The sequence below is a fragment of the Vidua chalybeata genome, chromosome Z (genome assembly GCF_026979565.1).
Source record: "Vidua chalybeata isolate OUT-0048 chromosome Z, bVidCha1 merged haplotype, whole genome shotgun sequence".
NCBI classification, from domain to species: Eukaryota; Metazoa; Chordata; class Aves; order Passeriformes; family Viduidae; genus Vidua; species Vidua chalybeata.
Window position 1 is genome coordinate 56143042 of NC_071570.1, and position 22065 is coordinate 56165106.

At 36.5% G+C, this 22065-nt stretch overlaps 1 protein-coding gene across 4 annotated transcripts in view; it reads right to left on the reverse strand.

The window, feature by feature from the left end:
* The window catches only part of SRFBP1 (serum response factor binding protein 1), a 67883-nt gene that overhangs the window by 23391 nt on the left and 22427 nt on the right, over positions 1–22065 (reverse strand). For 3 of the 4 annotated variants that reach the window (XM_053932234.1, XM_053932236.1, XM_053932237.1), the window contains exons 2-3: positions 20894–20982; positions 19884–19956 (exon numbers count right to left, since the gene is read on the reverse strand). In XM_053932234.1, the coding sequence (XP_053788209.1) occupies positions 19884–19956; positions 20894–20982 (162 nt within the window). Of the gene's footprint in view, positions 1–19883; positions 19974–20893; positions 20983–22065 lie in introns of all 4 variants that reach the window. The other variant, XM_053932235.1, reaches the window with a different exon arrangement.

A 22065-nucleotide genomic window follows, 5' to 3' on the forward strand; every position in this document is an offset into this window, starting at 1 on the left:
CCTGGACTTAAGCATTTGCATTGGCAGCTAAAATAGAGGAATGAAAATCCTGGACAAGTGGATTTTGTTAAAAGCTGAATATTTTATGAAACATGCTTCCATGAGAGATTTCTTGCTATTTTAAGACACATGCTCTATGTAGGTTGTATTACAAAATGCTCTATTAACCTAATCGAATGAATTAATTGAACATTATTTTCCTCCTCGGGCAGTGCAACAAAGAGTCATGCTACATACCAGTTGTTTCCCAGATAGCCATTTTAAAAGCAATTTAACTATTCTTATGCCAGACCCAAATAACAATCACACATTTTGAAAAGTTAAAATTCTGTACAAAGTAACTCAGTTCTTCTGACAGCTTTCATGTTCAACAACTGTATTGTATTTGTTGATTTCTTTCTTTTCCTGCTTAAGCATTCTTGAAACCTATTCCAATACCTTCATTTTAACTCCACTGTTAAGTTCCATATTCTATCCCTTCTCTGTTGTAAATCTGGAGCAGTCTGTACACTTCCTTAGACATAATTTCAGGAAGAACCAAGTAGCTTACCTTCTTATAAAAGGTCATACCTTGCATCTCAAAACCTTATGTTTTCTTTTTTGTATAGATAAGATACTTTACAGACACTTGCAATTTATCTCTTTATTTATCATGAATCGCATAAGACTTAAAACTAAACAATTATGTACTAATGAGAAAAAAGTAACAGAACTCAGTTAAATTAACAACAACAACAAAAAAAATCTTTCTGTGAATGCCAGAAGAGCTTCCTGACAATGAGATCTAGAACTCTGCAAAATCATCTCCTAAAGGTACTAGTGGAAGCCCAATCACTTAGAGGACAGGATCCACACTGGAATAACACTGGTGGATGTAGGAAACAATCTTCTACTGGCAGATGAACAGCTGGATGAGCTAACAGAGATGGAAAATACCTATGATTCAGTTTTCCATGACTTTCCGAAGTGCTTTACAGATGGTGAAATTAGGACATGTTGGTTAAGTGACATGCTTACTGTCACACAGGAGGTTAGGGGTTACGAATGAAGCTCGGGAACCCAGTATTATTCATTAAATCAAGCTGTTGGATTATAAAAACAAAACAAAAACACAAAAAAAGATAATTCCTATGATCTTCATCCCAAATAAAACTGCCTACTTCCTGTCTCCTTAGGATTTAAATGCTGCAACAGGGTTCAGGGCAGAGGCAGAAAAACTTCAGCGATCCCTCCATGAGAATGTCAGAAGTCTAATTTTGATATGACAATACTGTAGAATTCCCAGGGCACTGCAGAATCATGAATAATACTGGAGAATGAATTACACTTTGGAATGTGAAGTCATTAAAGCCACACTGAAATGCCTAGGATACAAAATGAGGCCAAGAACCTTCCATTCAGGCTTAAATCCCCAACTTTATAAATTGTCTTCTTCACTTCTCCTAGACTTAAGGAAAACTAAGCATTTTTGACTTAAATATTCTTCCACGGAACCTTGGTTTTGTAAACAGTCATATGAGTCCAATTACTGTAATAAATACATGTTTATTCTGTCTCTATTAATGGTCAGCAACAGACAATAAAACAGAAAAAAGAGATAGTGATATTTTTACCAGTACAGTTTTCTCAACTTTGAGATGCACCTGAGTCACAAGAAAAATCTTAGTATTGATCATCTGTTATGGAACCCTCTTTCCAACTATGCTAAGGGATGTTATAAATGGATGCCCCCTCCAGCATCTCTGGGGTCCAGGGGTTTCTCCTGCCCTGATGCTGCAGCCCAGCCCTATGTGTCTGTCCCACATCCATAGATGAAGCAGTTGCTTTCTTATTGACAGGTTCAACCAGTATTGAAGATCAGCTTTGCAGCATGTAGCACTCTCAGGACTCACATGAACTTCCGCAGAGCCAGCCAAGACCTCTTCCTTCTTTTCTGATCTGAAGTTCACTATTGAGAGCATGCCACCTCCCAGCCCCTCAAAATGCACAAACATATGAGCACTTGTGGATACCTCAGTATCAACACAGCATATGCTTCTGTCCATCTAATACCCTTCATTCAGCCTGGGACATAGCTCTTGTGCCCCTCTCATGGTCTTCCCACTTGTTGGCTGGCAGCAAATCACCAGCAGGTAGATGCACCACACACTCACCTTACAGGCACCAGTAAGGGCCCTCTGGCCACCTGATACCCCTTCCCAGATCACAGAAGCGTAGAAACACAGAATGGTTAGAAGGGGCCTTAAAGATCCTCTAGTTCCAACCACTGCCACAGGCAAGGGACACCTTCCATTAGACAACGTTGCTCAGGGCCCCACTCAACCTGGCCTTGAACATTCCCAGGGATGGGGCATCCACAGCTTTGAGTAACATGTGCCTCATCACCCTTACAGTAAGGAATTTCTTCCTAATATCCAATCCTAACTTATCTTAGTTTAAAGCTATTACCCCATATCCTATCACTACAAGCCCTTGTAAAAAGTCCCTCTCCCACACACTGCTACTCCAATTTGAGGTTTGCTAGTGAACTGCACCTGCCAAAGAGACATGAACATGGGGTCAAAGCACATGAATATTAGACAGTCTGCCTGTCCCGTCAGCAGTAGCATGGGCACACAGGCTGTGACCAGCAGCCCAATCCAGATGTGCCAAGAGCCTCACTGGTCTGATTCACCCCAGTCTCACCTGCAGATGTATGTAGGACACACACTGCCTGTCCGCCCTGACAGTGCATATGCTGTTACTGTCCCTATGTCTGGAAGTGAGACCCACACCCACTGCTGCTGACACCACAGGCTTGGGGCACCTACACTCCTGCCCTGACTCCTGTTGCTTGCCCCATACCCTCAGCAGCTGGCACCTAGTCCTTATAACATTTGCAGGCAGGGGACAAAGAGGTGAAATTACAAACAGGTAAGAAAATAAAAAAAAATGTCAAGACGAAACTGGGAAGAGGTGGCAAAGGCATGGCAGCAGTAGGACCAGCCTGACTCAATTTTTCCAACTGGAGGACTGATGCTCCTCCAGTCATTCACTGCCCAGGCAGCTGCTCCAGTGGGTAGTGGAGCAATATCAGGAGAACTGACCTGTCAGCCAGTTGGATCCTGGCTGCACGCAGATGACCAAGCCTTGGCCTGAGATTAACATGAATAAACAAGATGGGGAAAACTACTGGACATAAGAAAACTGTTGGATATGACAGACAAGGCAAGAAGCTGCAGAGTGGCCGTACAGATCATCAGGGCGGAGCTACACAAAAACCAGACAAGCTCCATGGAAAGGTGGGATACAGGGCAGACTTCAGGGGTGGATATTTTGCAAGGTACTAAGGTAACTCAACTATTAATAGCACATGAAGGCAACATTGCATACAAAGTTACAGTGAAACACCAAATTTGTGGAAAAAGTAACTATGGGTAGGCAAAGACTGGCCTGGCCTGGGAAAAGTGAGCACTGGGGCACAGGAAGGGGGTAGCTGTGGGGGAGGCAAGCTCACGCCAGTACTTACAGAAACTTAGAATACTAATGTTGAGAGATTTTTTTTTTAATAAACCATAACTGCCTGACACACAAAGACAAGGCTATATCGAAGAGAATGTCATGCGTAAATAGTATGTGAAAAGAGGATTTCATGCTTATATTTATTGTGGCTGCTCAGATGACACTTTATCCAAGTGATACTGAGTAAGATAGAGGTTATAACCTAAAAGGCATGGAAATGTAATTTATTGAATAGCCTCTGGAAGACAGAAGGACCAAAAAAACTTGCTGTCAAATGAGGCTTCAACATATCTCAGAAATACAAGATTTTTCACACAAAATGTATTCCCAGCTATGTTGTCTCAGGCAGTTTTAGATGACTCAGAAAAAAAAAAAAACCAGTCTGCCAGTGGCCTGTGGAAGCAATTTGAGTCCTCAGACTACCAAAAACAACACAATTTCAATTCTGTTTTGACTAGTATTTTTTTTTACCTTTATCATAAAATCCATTACTTATCATCATTATTTTCTCACATTTTCTTAGCTGTGCAAGTTTTAAGCCCTTCCATATGAAAAGATGATTTTCATCTTAAAATGTTGAAACTTCTACAAAAAATAAGTAATATAATGAAGGTATATAGAAATAGAAACAAACCTTACCAAAAGTCATAGTTCTAGTGAAATCTCAGCTATAATTTGCTACTCATTTAATACACTTTCAGTTTTAAAACATAACCATAATCTTTACTCTCAAACCTGTGTTTGAGACTATTTCCTCATAAAGTTTCTTATATTTTTCCAGAGCATTCAGTCTGGTTTTGCTACTTTGTCATTTTTCTAGGTTGCTTAGTGAGGAGAAAGGTATAAGAGAAAAAAAATCCAGAACATTTTTTCAGCTTTTTTTCCCCTACAATTTAATCCCTGTATGTCTTCTTGTCATAACCAATTTGCTCCCCTAAGTTTTTAGAAGTTCAGTATTTTAGTAATTCAGAACAAAAGTAGTCTTAGACTTATGGGTAAGTATTACCATTGTGAAAATACACAAAAATGGGGTATCTTCAAAGTAGTGAAATAAATCAGCCATGTTTCATCTGAAAGCTTATCCAGCTTCCAAAAAGAAACGAAATCCATTATAAGAGCACAAATTTTTTTTAAGTTACGAAGGAATGTTTTTCAGAAATGCAGTGCTGTAAATTATTATCAAACTGATTATGAAGAAAAAGAATACCTTCTTCCCCTAGCAGTTTATAAATCCAAATCCCTTTTCAGTAGCTGTGACCTAAATAAACACACAAGAATCTCCAGCATTAAGTCACATTAGTGGACTACCCCACCAAAGTAAATGGCACTCTGCCTATATTAAAAAAGAAAATAAATAAATCCCAAACGTCTATCTCCTCAAGTCCCCATTTTACTAGACGTACAACCAAGATGAAAAGTACTACAAGAATTAAAATTTGGATAAAATTAATAAACAGAATAAAAAAAATTTTGATCTGGTAAGTAAAATATGACATTGTCTATTTAAGTGTGGCTTAAGCATGTTAGCAAGTTCATTAAATAAATCAGTGCTACATTGACCTACCTGCTTTATTATAAAATCCCAACGTAATTTTATCAGAGACAAAGCTAAGCATTTTCAAGTTGATGACTGACTTACTGCCAGTGTTTATAAACTATTAATAAAACACTTCTCAAGCTCTCTTCTGAGTAATTAGAGATCCTGAACTTCATCTACCACAGAATAAATGTTTAAAGATATGTAAGGTCTCTAAGTATCATTTGTATTTGCTCTCATTTTTTAACTACAACTTTTAAAACAGGAATAAAATGGGAGGCAGTATCTCTCTTGGGAATATTGCACAAGAAGGGAAGTCTGATCCTAGACAAAGAGTCTGTAGCCTTAGCCCTGGAAATTTCATCTTCCATTTGGCTTTAGTTTTTTCCTCAGTGGAAACCAGGCAATCCAGGTCACTCTCATCTTTATCCATCACCTGTAAATGACATGAAATCCTTCCAGAGAGGCCTGCTGATTTGTCCCAAATTTCCCTAACTGTACTCCGATGATAGGTAAACTCAGAATACTGTACTTGCTACTTCTTTGCAACTGCACCTTCTACAGTAAAGCATTTTTCACCTGAGAACTCACTTTTGTTTTAAAGATTTCCTGCTTTGCTGACTGTAACAGTTCCCAGTAAAAAATTATCCTCCTGGCTGAATGATAACGTCAGAATGCCCAAATGGTGCAATTGCTCAATTTATTTTACTTGGTGCTAAGAAACAGACTGGATAATCAGTAAGATGGTGCATTCATTGCATTTCTAAAGCAATTCTAAAAAGACCTGCCATTGCTTCCTTTTGCAGCAGACACATCTGTTGATGTGAAAGCATTACACATTTACCAAGAGTTTCCTGCTGAGAAGGACTGAGGTTTTCAATCCACATGTGAGAATCCATTGGGGGCCAGTAACAGTCTCATGAGAGATAGATTGATTTGACAGGCAGTACAGGATGGTGCTGTTAGGGCCATCCCTGTCATAGGTCTGAAGCTGACTGATATCCAGAAAATTATGAAGACTGACAAGTCACTTGTTAAGAATATTATAATCCTTCACGAATCTAGTAAATACCTATGCATCTCCATACTAAAAACTTTCCTGTTAGATTTTTTTAACTGCCATTGGGAAAAAAACAGCACTCACCCATCCTGAAAGTGTCAGGTGACATGCTGGCACATGCAGCTGAAATGGGGACAAGTTCTTGGGTGAACCACACTTGGGGCTCAGGGCAGAGGATGCACTGGGAAACTTCAGCACTTCAACTCCCCTCTGTTACCACAATCCAATCACACCACATAGGGAAGGACCTTGCTGTGCCTACTAAGACACAGTTAATGCTGGATTTAAATAAAATGCCATTAAACCCATTTGTTTTTAATACTCGAAAAAGACAGAAACAGCTTAGGAAAAGATAGAAAAAACAAGCTATACTTAATTTACTCATACTAAGGTTAAAGATCTCTCTGCCTCACTCACTTTGACTTACCATTCTTCCTGGCACGACAATATTGAACATTTTCAATGTTTGTGCACATTTATGCCAGAGCCTACACCTTTCAGATAGAAAAAGTAAAGGAACTTATTTTTGGGAGCTATATTCAAGATTTCTTTGGTGACTCACTGGCATAAATTCTTACTTTTTAAATTACAGAAGGATACAAAATCTAAGTGGTGCTATCATGTAAGTCTTCTTAAAAAACACAGGACTCTACTGTGTGGTAAAAGACCATAAAAGGTAGTAACTAATCACTGTGTGGTGCATGGGTTTGGGAAGACCTATTTATCTAATGGAATGTAATATAGTGACAAAGTTAAGACAGCCCATTGAGGCGCATGTGCACTCAAAGTTAACATAAACAAAACAAATCAGCATATTACTAATGTACTCTTTATTCTAGGAAAATTAGATGGCACATTACAATGGGAGTAGGAATGTCTTTCCAACTAACAATGCTCTGCATGTTGTGGAAGCTTCTCACTATCAAAGAAATATATGTACTAACAGATTTCAAATGGGAATCTAAGAGTACTTGAATAAATACTATTTCAGAAGTTTGCACATATTCTTTTAATAAATAACTTTAAGAAGCCTTTGCCTTAACTTTGCTTAGCATTTGCTAAGCTTACAATCAATGCAGCAAGTCTTATAAATGTCTGAAAATATATGTATGTAAAAATGTAGCTTTCCATGGAAGTCAAGTTTTACTGTACATACCTGTGTCATAAAGGACAGACAACTACAGCAAAGCAAAAACATAGTAAGAAAAAATATTCCATGGATTTTTTAACAATTTGTTTCATTGGTACAGCCAACACAGTTTCTGCCAGTGACCTGACTGGATGACTTGGTTCTGTATCACCATATACTGAAAACAGAGGTTTTATCCAGTAGAAATGAAGCCATTTTCTCTCTAATTGGAGAGACAGGTAAAGTGAATTATAATTTAAATACATTCCCCTGTATCACTTGCATTTAAGATTTATTATGATGTTCAAAAGTAATCAGGTAAGTAAGAGGTTTTAATTAATAACTTATCTAGGATATGTATTACAAAGAGGAAGAAAAACATAAGAAAAAATGGTTCTACAGTTTCTGAATTTCCCAATGTATGCACCAAAGACATTTCATGTATTTTTTTGCATGTTTTATCTACTGCGATATATTTTCAAAACTTGTATTGAATCTTATGTTGTTTTAACTGGTCTTTGATTTTAATATAAGACATCTCAAAATAAAAAAGTAATCCTTCTTGAAATCATTAATTTTCAACTTTCTTGGATTAATAAAAACTTGGAGAGAAATACTACAAAACAGATTCAGAAAAAAATGGTAAGATTTAATTCATATTTTAAAATAACAAAACCAAAGATGTCATTAGAGGAAATTACTAGAATACAACTTCCCAAAAAAATCAGAAGCTTAGGAATCACCTCACTTTAGATGAACAAAGGACAAATTATTTTGATGCGAATTAATTATTCCTAACCAGTCAAAAAAGAAAAAAAAGAATAGTCCAAAATCACAGGTAATCATTGGGAATTTATGAATGTACTTCAAGGGGAACTTGTCTATCAATTGTTCTTTTTGTAAACTACAATGCTGTCAGGCTTTTGCTGGCACCAGTTTTAAACATTACTAAATGTCTACAGTATTGCTGTCTCAGTTTATATCCAAGTGAAATTCAGCGTCAAACTGTGAATTTTCATCTAATAAGTTTCACAACAAAAAAATTTATAGTTTTCTGGATTTATTTTCTGGAAAATTAAAGTTGCAAAAATACCCATCTAACCAATTGACACCATATTCTTATATACACGGTTTTGCACAAATGGTTACCTTCCTCAAGCTAAATACCCTCATTCTTCTGTGCTGCATAATCTCTTCTAAAAGCAGAACAAGCAGCTGAGGGAGAGACTACTTATTCATGCTTTAATAACAAGACAAAATGAATAAAACAACTCCCTAAAAGAACAATTAACATGGCTAATTGTTTGAGCTCTTGTAAAATACCCAAACTTTATTTGGCAAGTATAGGCCGCTCTTTTCTGCCACGTTTATAAACTAATTTAATATTTCAAGAGGTATGCAAGTCAAATGCCAGCAATTACATCAGTCTACTGAGATGAACACTGTGAACTTGGCATTTTATTCCTTCAATTAGATTAAATGAATTGTTTCATTTTGGAGGTTCACATCTGATTCAGTAGTCACATTCAGAGAGCAGTCACTGTTTTCACCACAGCATACAGAAAGCAATTAGCAGGTCTGCAATCTTGTGACCATTTCAGAAGTAGAAGGTATTATGAAAGTAAACTACAATTACAAGCATATAAAAATGACAAAAAGAAGCAAAACAAGCTTAGAAGGACAGCAAGCATGACGCCCAAAATTATCATTATTTGAGTATTCCTTTTTCTTCAAACACGCCTTAGTTCTGAATGTCAGTGTTCACTTGCATTGTAATGCAATCTGCAATTTCATTGTACTGACATGCTTTGTTCCACAGCGCTCTCCTAATATTAAATAACAACCACATGCGACTTGAGGGTTAACGTACTTCCAAGCAGTCCCGCGTTGGCTGGAAGTGCCGGGGGTTTTGAGTTACTATCCGCGGTATTTGGCGCGGCTGCCAGCTGCGCCGGCGGCTGCCAGCAGCGCGGCTTCAGCGAGAGCGGCAGGAAGGCAGCGCTACCTGCCAGGAGAGGGCGCGGAGCAACCCGGGCGCGGCGCCCCCGCTCCCCCGTCTCCCGCCCGGCAGCAGCGAGAGCCAGCAAGGCGCCACCGAGGCAGCCAGCAAAGGCCATGCTGGATGCTCACAGCATTCCCAAACAACAAGATAGTGACTGACAAATGGGTGCAATCCGCGTAATAACCCCCCACCCGCTACGTTCGGGTTTGAAATACGAGACTGAAACAGAAACAAATAGTGGGGACAGAAGAACGCAGAGAGATGCAGCGTGAAGCAGAAGCACGTGAATACACAGACCCCGTATTCACAACCTCTTTGTCTGCTTCCAGAGGGCATAGGAGTTCAAAGATTAGACATCATGCAGGAAAAAAAGAACTTCCTGTTTTCATTCCTTTTCCCAGTATGCACTGTCTCCATGAAAATTACACCTCCTCCAGTCCTTTTTTCAAGCTCCACAGAGGAAAAAATGAATTAGTTTTTGTCCTTTCCTAGTGTTCTTGAAACTTCAGCAAGAGAAACCTGTCACTCGATTTGCCCAGCATAAGGAGTAAAGGTGGAAAGAAGAGATCGTAAGAAAACACAAAAAACGGTTTTGTTTTTAATATATGTAGAATTTCAAATAGGCTGTTAAAACCACCTCAGCAAAATATTAGTACACAAGACAAATACGTGACTTGCATAAAACTCCAGCATCAGTAGTTCACCTTGTATCCTGGAGAGTATAGATGCTGTGCCATATACGATCATTATTGAAACTCTTCTTCATACTTTTACTAGTTTATTTGGTTGTTTTTTACATGCACAAAGATGATTTATGCAGTATACAGTAAAACAATTTTTATAGGAACAGACTGTCTTCTCTTGGAAGACAACAGCAATCTACCATTTTCACAGATATACATGGTAACTCTAATATCTACCTCCTAGCAGTATTGGCAAAAGCCAATTTCTTTTAATCCAGTAAAAATGAAGTACTTGAAATGTAACTCTCACCACCACCACAAGCGCTACTTACCACTGATTTTTTTCAGTCATTTAGCTGCCCAGTTGATCAGTTCTGCAGTGTTTTAAGTATTAGGTATCTTCACTACCACAAAGTTCTGGAATCATCAAGCTCTGACATCAAGCTCTTCACTTTTTCTGAATAATTTCCAGCACTGATTTGCACAAAACTCCACTATTAGCTTTCCAACACTACAAAAGCCAAGCATTTATTCTTCTCTTTTGCCTACTATGCTTAACTCTATGACTAAAAGAAGAAAATTTATATTAATGAACAGCTTTAAAAAAAGAAAAACCAAACTAAAACCATATAAAACCACTAGAGGCTTTGGTGAAAGCTGGACAATTTTTTTTTTTATAATATAAAACTAGATAAAGACTAAATGAACAATATGTATTATATATTTACTCCTTCAAAGACCTTCTACTGATTTGCAAGGCATGACTTTCATCTCCTAAAGGTACCATTATTCTACCTCTTACTATTCATCTATGTGTTCACTAAATCTTCACCTAAACAAAAGTGCCAATACATCTGTCCAGCACTGAAGTCATATTTACATTAGCATTAAGTTCCCAAACAGACTTCATTTTTTCTTTTTTTAAGCAGGAGGTAGCCATGGAGGAAATAAGATTTTGCCCACAAAAGCATCAGTTGGAATAAAGAGTCATAGCAGCTGCAGTCGCCATTCTGAATTAATCAATTTCCAAGTGACTATAAAGATACTTACAGTAATCTCCAATTTCTTCCCCCCTCCCACCACAAACCCTTTAATTAGAAGGCATAGGAATAAAACCTTCACCACATATTAAAGAAGAATTTCTATTTGTGAAGAACAAAAGATCTAATTTCTACAGAATATTTCTTCACAAGAAAGAGGACAAAAAACAACAGTTGATTAAGGATATTTAGACAGTTTAGTATTTATCAACCATACTAAGAAGATTCACTATTTATTGCAGATACTATTCTTCACTTCTCCAGAAATTAAGTACAAAGACCAGCTAGTATACAGCAAGAAATTAATTAGAATTGTCTCAGATCTCACAATGACTACTATACCTCAGCACAGGATGATTAAAATATAAAGCAAAAGTATGCAGTACTTACAGAAATGTTCTATTCTTTTTCATGTTTTCATGAAATATGGAGACATTAAAGAAAAGGCCCAAATTGGTTCAATAAAGTGAAATGCATGTTGGGATGATGAAAGAAGTCAAAAGTACAAAAAAAGTACACATCTTGAATACACATAAGTATTTTCAAAATGAGTGCAGAAACAAGCTGACACTTCTGTCATTATTTTGATTAATAGTAAGTGGTTTGCTTTGCTGTCACTGGTCAATTTTCACATAAATACATATGAGTTACATCATTTGTTTTATGTTATTGCAAAAGTTGCCTCTATTAAAATAAACAATGAAAATATACAGAATTCAGAAAAGAGATGAAATTTCATCTGCAAGCCTTATTTTTTCAAAAAGTGAAAATGACTTATTCTGCATCCTTACAAAAAAATGAGATAGTAAAATTCTCATGCAAGACTTGATTAGAAAAAGCTTCATCTGCAAGCTGTATTTTTAAGTCAGTAGACAACCTGCACTTAGAACGTACTTTAATATTTTCCTTAAGTTGTCCCAAATCCAACAAAAAGCTGCCCTTGTAAACTGTTTTGACCTTATATCTAGGAATCTAATGCATAAGAAAAAAACCACGATAGCTGCTTCTATTTAAGTATCTTGTCAACAGTAAAGTTTGCAAAATGAAGCTGATGATTTTTTTGCAGACTTTTATTTTTAAGAAATCCAGTCCATTTTTTTGTAATCCAGGACAGTATTTCAGTATATTAAAAAAGCCAGAGAACTTCTGCTATCATAATGTAATAAAACAGTAAGAATGGCTGTCAGCTATTTTCTTCCTTCAAATTAAAACTGTATGGTACAAGATCCCACACTAATTTTTCTTTCTTTCTTACAATTTTAAGTATTCTTTTATGCTTGCTATCTAGAAAAAAAAATAAAAAGAAAGTATCACATTCTACAGTATTCTCATCCTGAGATTGCTCATTCAACATATTTTCACCCTGCAAGAGAAGCAACCAAGAGACTAGCTTAGGAAAACAGTTAAGAATATTAAATATGGAGTTTCTCATTTTAGCATAAATATGAACAGAAGCAATGTATCAGTGAAAAGACTATGAAATGCTATGAAGATTAATCACAGAACTCAGCCAGTGATTATACCAACCTGCCGTCTCACTATTTTGAGAATCAAAAAAGGCTGTGAGTTGGAATATTCAAGTGGGTACATTGAGGAGACATGTAGGCTCCTAATAAGGCATTTCCTTCCCCATTCTTATTCATCAATTAAAAAATACTAAATAGCTCACCTTTTTCCATATCTCCACACTAAGCTGTGGACTTTTATTTTCCTTCAGCCTTACTTCTACTGCAGTGTACCTACAGAATCTATTCCTGCAGAGCATCACATTCTTCACTAATTGAAAATCCATCAGAATTTTGTATTTACTAACATCATCTCTGCAAATCATCAGCATTGTCTTCTACATTCCTCACAGGCTGTCTGCTCTTGCTTCCGCTTTTGGTGGACTTCCTGTTTGTGTTTGGGCACTGCTTATCCACACCACCTTCTCCATTATGTTAAGTGGTCTTCAAATTGGGTTCCCTACTTGGAGAGCTTTTGCTTCAACCTTGACATAATTTTAGATAGTCACTGAATTAATATGCAGTTTAAAAAAAAAAAAAAAAAATACTCCCCAGTTAAGGCATACATTGTCCAGAACAGCCACAAACTGCCACTGGCAATGAAGAATGTGCTGTTGAGAGCACAAGCAGCAAACTTTTGTGTTTCTGAATAGTGTCTGACTCCTTGCACATCTATGCCTGTCCACTATGTATGTATCTGCCACTCAAAGTCCCACGCTTCCTGCATTAATGAAGCATGGAACATGCATTTCTATCATGCATGGATAGAAAGTCAGACACCTGTACCAAAGCAATGATCTGGACTGCTCCGCTGAAGGAGGGCTGAGTAACATTAAGTTCTACCCCTTCTTCCTTGCCTGAAATTGTCTGTAAGTGGCATCTAGCCCACACCATTTTGGAAGCTGAACCACCCCTGCACCTGCCATTTGTTGAGAAATATCAAGGACTGCTCCTAGGCTGACTACATGGAAGTTTAAGCAATTCCCATTACTCTTACAAATACTTCTAGAAGTTGAAGATTCTACAACATCAGGTTTAACACTTACTATCTGTTTTAAAAGAAAATATGCAAGCCTGTTGGAAACACATGACAGGAGAAAGGAAAAGCAAAAAAGTGCATTTGTTTCCACTCTGACTTAAACCAATTTTATGATGAGATGTTAACCAAAAGCCAGGTTACAGAAGATGAAACCATTAACCAAGAAAGAACACACTACTGCTAGAAGAAAATGACTAAGATTTACAAAAAAGCCTGATATTTTAGGATATAAAAATTCCATAAAAAAGGTCATACTAGAAGAAAGACCTACCAAGTTCCTTAAGCTGACCTACTACAAAAATCATCAGTTACCCAGCCCTGTCCTCAACATTACCACTATTCTGCATCTACTGCTTTCAGGAAATTGAACGACTGTTGTTCCAAGGACAATGAGTGTGAAGACATCCTTCAAACTGAGGTTCTACTATTATAAAATAATTTGGCTTTCAAAACCTTAGTAATGGAGTTAATATTTAAGTCTACTTCTGTTAACATCTTGCTAGAATATAAAACTAAGAAAATAATGCAAAGCATTATTTTTTCCTGTATCTCTTGTACTAAATTCATTATTCTGTGTTATTGTGGTTTAAGTGTACTAAAAAACCCTCATTTTATTAACTAATCTATTTCTCCAGTGATTTTTCAGGATAGAGAACATATCTTTCCAAGACACTTGAAAACAGTTGAAGCCAACTGCTACTCATTCCTGACAAATGGAAAGCATTTTTCCTTCAAGCACTGCAAAATGCCTTTTGTACATATTTCCTTAACAGCCATCCCTCAAACATGATACAGCAACATCTTGCTATATCATGACAAGATTTTTGTTGCAAGATAGCAAGATAATGACAAGATATTTGTTGCAAGATAAAGGTAAAATTACTCCTTGACATATGGTAAAGAAACAATGTTTATATTAAGATCTTTCTTCAGCCAAGAAATTCAGCAACTCAAGGTAAACTACCCATTGCTAAGAAATCACTAGACAATCTGCTATTTTTGTGTCAAGAAACTTTAAAAAAATAATAGCTTCTTAAATATAGAAAGTAGTACTCTACCATGGATAATTAATCCATTTTGATAGTATCATCAAGCTTGACAAGTAAAGCAATATCTGTAACAGTACACAATTTTATATTTCATATAAGTCTAGAAAGGATCATACCATTCTTTCGTCCCATCTTTCGTGAATTCTGGAATAAATATTTATACAGTTTTGGAAAAATGAAAACTGAATAACTCAAAAAGCAGCGTATTATTACAATAGCTTTGAGAACTCCTGCAACCAAATAACCCAGTTCCTGCATCCACATAGCTGGAACTTTTAACTGCTCTCATTCCTTACCATGTTTACTTCTGATTGTTGTGCCCGAGACACATTTAATTATATTTGCCAGTTAAGATTTTTTTATTCTTCAGTTCTAATAATGAAACTATAGACAATAAAATATTAAAATGTCATTCTAATAATAATACAATATAGACTATTAGCAAATTCAAGTAACAAAAGGTTTTTCAACACAGCCCAGCACCAACACTTCATAGATTTTCAATATATATGCAGAACTGTGCATGAGTGACTATGTAAAGCCTATTTAAAAAAAAGACATGGATACTCCATTAAACCTAAAAAGTAAAAGCATCTTATACCATCTCACTCCTAGGAAACAATGTGTTTACAGTGATATTAAAGTCAGCACTGTCTGTTCAGAATTTACTTGAGGACAGGAAAACAGAATCCCTGAGAGTTAGTAATGCAACTGCTAGTAACAGCAAGCATTTTGTCCTTTGTGTTGTATCAAACTGCAATTAGTACAGACACAAACTAGAAAAAGAAGTTAAAGAAAGCGAAAGTTAAAACCTAGAAAATATCTAGAAAGAGAAGTTAAAATCTTGTAACTGAATGTTGAAATTTGTTTCATTCAGAAAATTCCTGCTGAACTACAGGCTCAAAAAATTTGTGAGTTTACAGGCAGCTGAACTGAGAAATGTAGTTCTTAAGAAAGCAAAGAATTCTCCCTGATTAGGATTTCAAATCATTAGATTTTTTTTTTTTGAATAAGAGAAACTTAAGGCATTGCATTAAAAACTTCAGTAAACAGACAACTGTGTCAAGGTTGCAGAATTTCAGTCTTTCTTCCCTGAGACTGAACCCAACTCCATGTAAAATGGAATCCACCTATAACACCTTCTCAGGATATCAGAATACATAAAGTCCTTCCAAAGACTTTGCTGCCAAAGGTGCAAAGTCCTCAGGTGGCTTTTTTCTTTCTTCTGCATATATGATAAGGAGAAAGGAGGTCTGAGTCTGTTCTTGATGATGGAAGAAAAAGGACTGATGTTTAGAAAGAAGCATCTTTGTGCACTGGTTTAACACAATAGCTTTTAGTGGGGATGGGGGAAGCCACAGAAGTGGCATCTGAGAGAAGCTCCTCAAAGCTTCTACAATGCCCAGCAGAGCCAATCCCTGAAGGCTCTGATGACAGACATGTTGACCCAATTAGAGAAGTTGGTAACGCCTCTGCAATGAAATATTTAAGAAGGCAAAAAACATGCTCAAGTCTTTCCTCTTCTTCCGAGGGGTGGGGAAGTGCCAGGGCCATCCTGGTGCTGTGAGCAGCTGCCAAGGCCACACAGCACGCCATCTTGGTACAGCTTGCAGTGAACTTTGTCTGCTTAGCTGCTTTTAGCCAGCCATGCTGCAGGCAGAAGGGCAGAGGTGGCAGCAGCAGCTTTTTCCTTTTTGGCTCCCCACATGAAGAGAGATGTGGAATGGTGCCAGCACTGCAGTGGCCGGCACAGCACATGTGCTGCCAGCGGGGCACCGATGTCCAACAGTGAGGGGCATAATGAGCAATTCCCTGATTCCCCAGGTGAGATCAACCTTCCAGCACTGCAAAACCCTATAATTTTCAACTGACAGAACTTGAGAACAAAAGAAACTACAGACGACAATTTTCTTCCAAGTCAGAGAAAAGGAAAAGGTGAGGGCACATGAGGAGAACAACATGGTGACACTAAGGTCAGTGAAAGGAGGGAGGAAGAGAAGGTGCTCTAAACATCAGAGCTGAGATTCTTCTGCAAGCTGTGATGAGGACTATAATACAACAGTTTCCTGATAATTCATGGCGTGCATGGGGGGATCCATAGATCCATTCGCAGCCTGTGAAAAAAGGTGCTCACGTTGGAGCAGATACATGCTGAAAAGCTGTAGTCTAGTAGGAAACCTGAACAGAGAGAGCAGACCCTTACTTCCAGAGATAGAGGAACCTTGCTTCCAAACCAGAGCAGCTTATCCCTAAAAGACTTACATACACCCCATGAACTAAAATGACCCAAACCATGTAGTTTGGGAAGACTGTTTTGCCTGGGAGAGGGACTTACGTTACAGCAGGCTGGGTGGGACTGCTGCTCATGAAAATTAGAACCATGCTGGAAAAGTTCACAGAGAACTGTCTCCCATGGGAAGGACCCCATGGCATAGCAGAAAACACCCTAAGCAAATCAAAGAAAGATTTCAAGTGAAAAACTGACCAAAACTCCCACACCCTGTCTCCCTGTACTGTCAGTGGGAAAGAAGGAGAGGCTGGAGGGAGGAAAGTGTTCCCAAGGTTTATTTTAGTTCTTATCAACCTCTTTTAATTTTTTTACCAAATTTTTCTTTATACCTTTTAAAGTTTTGAGCCTGTTTTGCCCTTGGAGTGTTTTCTCCTAATCCTTATCTCAACTCATGAACCCTTGAGTTTTTCTTTCTGCCTCCTCTGCTCAACTGTAGCAGAGGAATATGAGTGGATAGTTTTTCTCGTGGGTGCCTGGTGCTTAGCCAGTGTCAAACCACAACTTTGGCAACGGGGAATAGCTTGGAAAAAAATTGTACCATTTTCTTCAACCTACAGAAAGTCTTTAGGTCTCCAACCAATAAAGAATTTCCAGAAGTTGTAAGCTACCACTTCAATAAACCTTTTATCCTGAAAATACACACCCTATCAGACTCTGGAGAAACATCCATTTTCTGGCTCCACACCACTTTTGCTGCAGTAATTATTTTGTTGCATTTTTTGTCTTTTCCATTGAACTGCTCTTTCCAGTTTGCAGCTCCTCAAGACTAATCATTCAGTAAGAGAGAAGAAGCATTATTTCTTACAAAAAATACATGGGGAGAGGTTCATGGACAACTTCTTGATGCTAACAGAACATGAAAAATTGCTACATCCTGCACACAATCCATCAATTTTGAAAGGATTTTAAATTTCCTCTGGCATGTGTTTGAGATCCACACACTAAAACTGTTAAAATAATCCAGAATAACTCAAACCTTAGTTGCTCTAAACTGCAACTTTATAGATCACTTTCTATTTCTATTGTGTCCAATCTTTCCTTAAAATTCCCAAGTTCGTAATTTGAGTTATGTGAAGGTGTTTTTTATAAACCTTATAATCAATAACTTAGGACAAAAGGTTGCTGGGAGTGAGGTTTCACCAATATAAAAATCTTCCAGTCATCTGAAAGAACATTACCAGTTTGTGTGAAAGCTGTCTTTTTTTACTTTTTCCATGCTGAATGAGGAATATATCTATGTCAACTCTAAAAATCTCTGTTAGTACAGAAATCAACAGTGGTTGAAAAAATACATAAACAACTACGTAATAGTTTTAGGTCGTGATTCATAAGAAACAGGAGTTTTTCTTTCATTTAAGAAACAAATGTACTGTAGAGCTATTAATTGTCAACTTGTGCATTTTTGAAGTCTAAAAATCTCCAAGTAAACAAACCTTTTTCCTATTAAATATTAATATAAAGGTGCATTGTTTTAACAATAAAGTCAACTTACAGCACTTAAAATTTCAGATAACCAAGTGCATTTACTAGCTATCTACCCAAGAGGCAGGACAGTTCTTTCTTCTCAAATGCTTACTTTGAGGACTCTGCCCTTTCTATAAACTATTTCAGAGCAAAATTTGCCTTCAGCTTTCTAGACTACAAATCTATCCTCCCCTGACAGCCACTCTTAAAGCTATCACTTACAAGCCCTGTACATGTTCATGCCAACTGAAGCCACACCTGAATGTACTTGGCCAATACAGTCCTGAGTGCACGCAGGCTTTAAGATGTCTGCATGAGCTGATCCTGGCAGGAAAAGCAAAATGTGGACAAAACAAAGACTCCTAGTGAATTCGTGCAGAACAAATCTTGCAGTGAAACCCTCTTAAGAACACTCACAAAAGCCCCATAAAAAAACATGGGCTTCTGAGCTCAGTGCTCCAGCACACCTGATCACTTCATCATTCTCTTAGAATCTGAGACACACATACTTAGCATTAAAAACAATTTTAAAAAATTACAAAAAAAAAGGAGAGAAAAAGGAACAAATACAAGACCAATTTTAAGACTGATGGCAAGTCAGTAATGCAGAGTGCCTCAGTATTACTGCCATGGTGACTGAGCAGTGCTGCCCATTTTCTTTTCCCCTTTGCTGATTTATGAAGACTCTGTCTGGAAATATTACGCTAAAAATCCCTCTGATTCTACTTGATCAAAGTGGCACAAAGAACATATAAATTGGACAATGGAGCCTTTCCTGTTATTAGCCTTTTCTGAAGACTAAGATCTCTGCAAGGTTGAGGGAAGAAAGAGAGAAATGTTAAAAAGAAACAAAAATATTTTGTGTCCCAGAATAGAATGATATAATCACTACAGTTATCAACTACACTTATCAAGGAAACAATCAAAACAGCCTTATTGTGAGAAAACATTTGTCACGACCTATATATGACTCGTGCTCAAGTCCTATGATTAGAATTCGTAACTCATTTCACCACACATAATTTTATGCAGTATCAACCAAAACTGAGAGATTAGCACAAATCATTACAAAGTTATAAAATTTCTGAAGCATTTTCTTGATGTCGTAACATATAAGATACAAACACTGTATCATTTAACAGCAAGGGTGAACACTAAAAAAAGATCTGACTCAAGTGTAATCAGTCCCTTGCCCCTACAACTTGAAATTATTACAGAACCAAATACAAATGGCGTGATATTTAAAGCTTGCAGGACATTCAATGAGGATACTGTACAGTTAGACACACAAAATGCCTCCCCATACTCCTGAGTGGCACAAGAACTTCATATTCTGTGCTTTAACTGTTACAGTAAAAACTTCGAACACCACACACCGCTAAGCAAATTCATGTTTAGCCTGGAAAGCTTAAGACTCAAATTGTTTAACACCTTGACAAATGCAAATACTCACAATTTGCTAGCTGTGTTAATGTTCAAGCTTACTCTGAAAATACTTAAAAGTTTCAGTAATGCAGCCACAGAAAACAGACCATTTAAAATAATTGTCTCTAATATTGAATGATTATCTAAACATGGCATTACCTTCATAGCATGGATTTCTTCTATTAATCTCTCAACTCGTTTCTGGTTCTTCAATTTCAAGTCTTCTGAACCCCTGCAAGTGAAGTCTATCTTTATTAAAAAAAAAAAATCTCAGTTTAGTTACTTTATTTCCTCTCTGGCAATACTAAGTAGCAAAATTTAAAAACAAATCAAGAGATGGTGCATAAACATAATCCCTTATTGGCACATGAACATTTTAGCAAAGAGCTGAACACAGCCTAATGCTTTTGCTGTACTGAAGAGGAAACACTGAGGATTTAGCAGAACAATGTGAAAAACAGATGTTACTGTATCAGAAAATACAAAACCACAATTCCTGTCAAGATCAGGTGACATCAGTGTCTCAAATATATTTATATTTTAACATCTGTAATATTTAAATATGGAAGTTCATTGGACTTGCTTCTTATTTTGGACAACTTGCTAAAATTGTGAGAGTATCCTAAATTTACAGTATGAACACAGTAAGAAATGTATCTTACACTGTCAAGACACATGCTAAGTTATTTCAGGACAGTAATCTTTAAAAACATAATCTATAATATACTGTTTAAGCTGTTCATATAAGAATTAATTAATAGTAATTACTAAAAATCAAGTATGACCTGTATATCTATACAAATGAAGTATTTTTCGCTACACAATCCTGAAGACAGCTACAGTGAGAAAACTTGGTGCAACTTAAATTCAACAGCAGAATAACCTAATATATGTAATCTGACACGTTCAGATGTGCTGTAAAAGGTCCTGTAACCGATTCAGACTACCCTAAATCCCATTAAAAAAGTCATCCCAATTCTGCTTTATGAAACTCCTTTCACTTAGTATTTTTAGTCTCAAATTATGTTAAAATAAGACAAATATGTGTTTTACTTCCGTAAGTTTTAAATGTAGAACATTTTTCTCCACTTTTTCCATTTTTGTGAAAACAATTAAAACACTACCTTATTTATAAACCACAAAAAAAACCACTATTACTTGAAACTGACTTTTTCAATTTTAATTTCCCAATGTGTCTGGTTAGTCTCCGAATAGTGAGGACTCTGGCCTTCTTCACATCTTTTCTCATCTTCACAACCTGTGAGAAATATGGAAGACATTATAAACTGTTTTCCTTGATTATGTTCCATACACAACACTTTTATTACATTGACTTAAATTTTAGAAATTAGTTTGACAAAGAGAAATATTTTGAAAATAGAGTGCATTTCCCTGCTAACCAAATATAATTTCAAATGAATTCAGATTTCCATTAAAATCAAACTGCTTCCATAAACATCAGAGGAAGAATAACCAATGTCTAAAAATGTGTCTGAGGTCTAAATAGAAGACAAGACATTCCTAACTAGCCATACTTTAATATTATTCTTAGAGCTAGACTGAGCTAGCGATTTGAAATATCTCACCTTTTGCCTTTATTTAGCTTATTTTTGTCCCAGAGAAACATCAGCAGTACATTAAGTCCATTGGTGCATAACACATAAAAGCATTTTCATTATTTAACATTCTTTAAGTGTAAAGGAAAGACTCTCAAAAATTAACATTATTTATTATGGAACAGAATTTCAGATATTAAATTCTTTTTACATATTTGAATTAATTTTTGTTGAAAACAAAAATCCAACTGATTTCTAACTTGCTACAGTCTGTCTCAACCTGCCATCCTACCCAGTAGGTAGGATGTGTCCAATCTGTTCCAAAATTTAAGGCAGGCAGTTTTAAAGAAAATTTGGCAATGATATTTTAAAGAAAATTTGAAAATGACAATTCTCACCCCAATAAAAAAGAAAGAATTCTCATTATTATTAGACAGATAGGATGAACAAAGAAATCTTTCAAATCTTTTGCAATTAAATTCCATAATGGAAAACCTTAAGCCCAGTTACTGTCTAATGATGAATGTTTCAGATACAGGGAGTCAATAGTGATCCTTTAATTTTACAACTCAACCTCCCCCTTATTTATTCATATATATATATATATATATATATATATATATATATATATATATATATATATATTACTATGTCTGTTAAAATTTTGTATTTAACAGTTAAACTTAGAATAACATGAAATACTAAAACCAAAAGAAAAAAAAATAATCAGTCTTCCTGACAAAAGCCAAATTTATCTTAAATTTATCCAGTGGGATAAGTTTCAA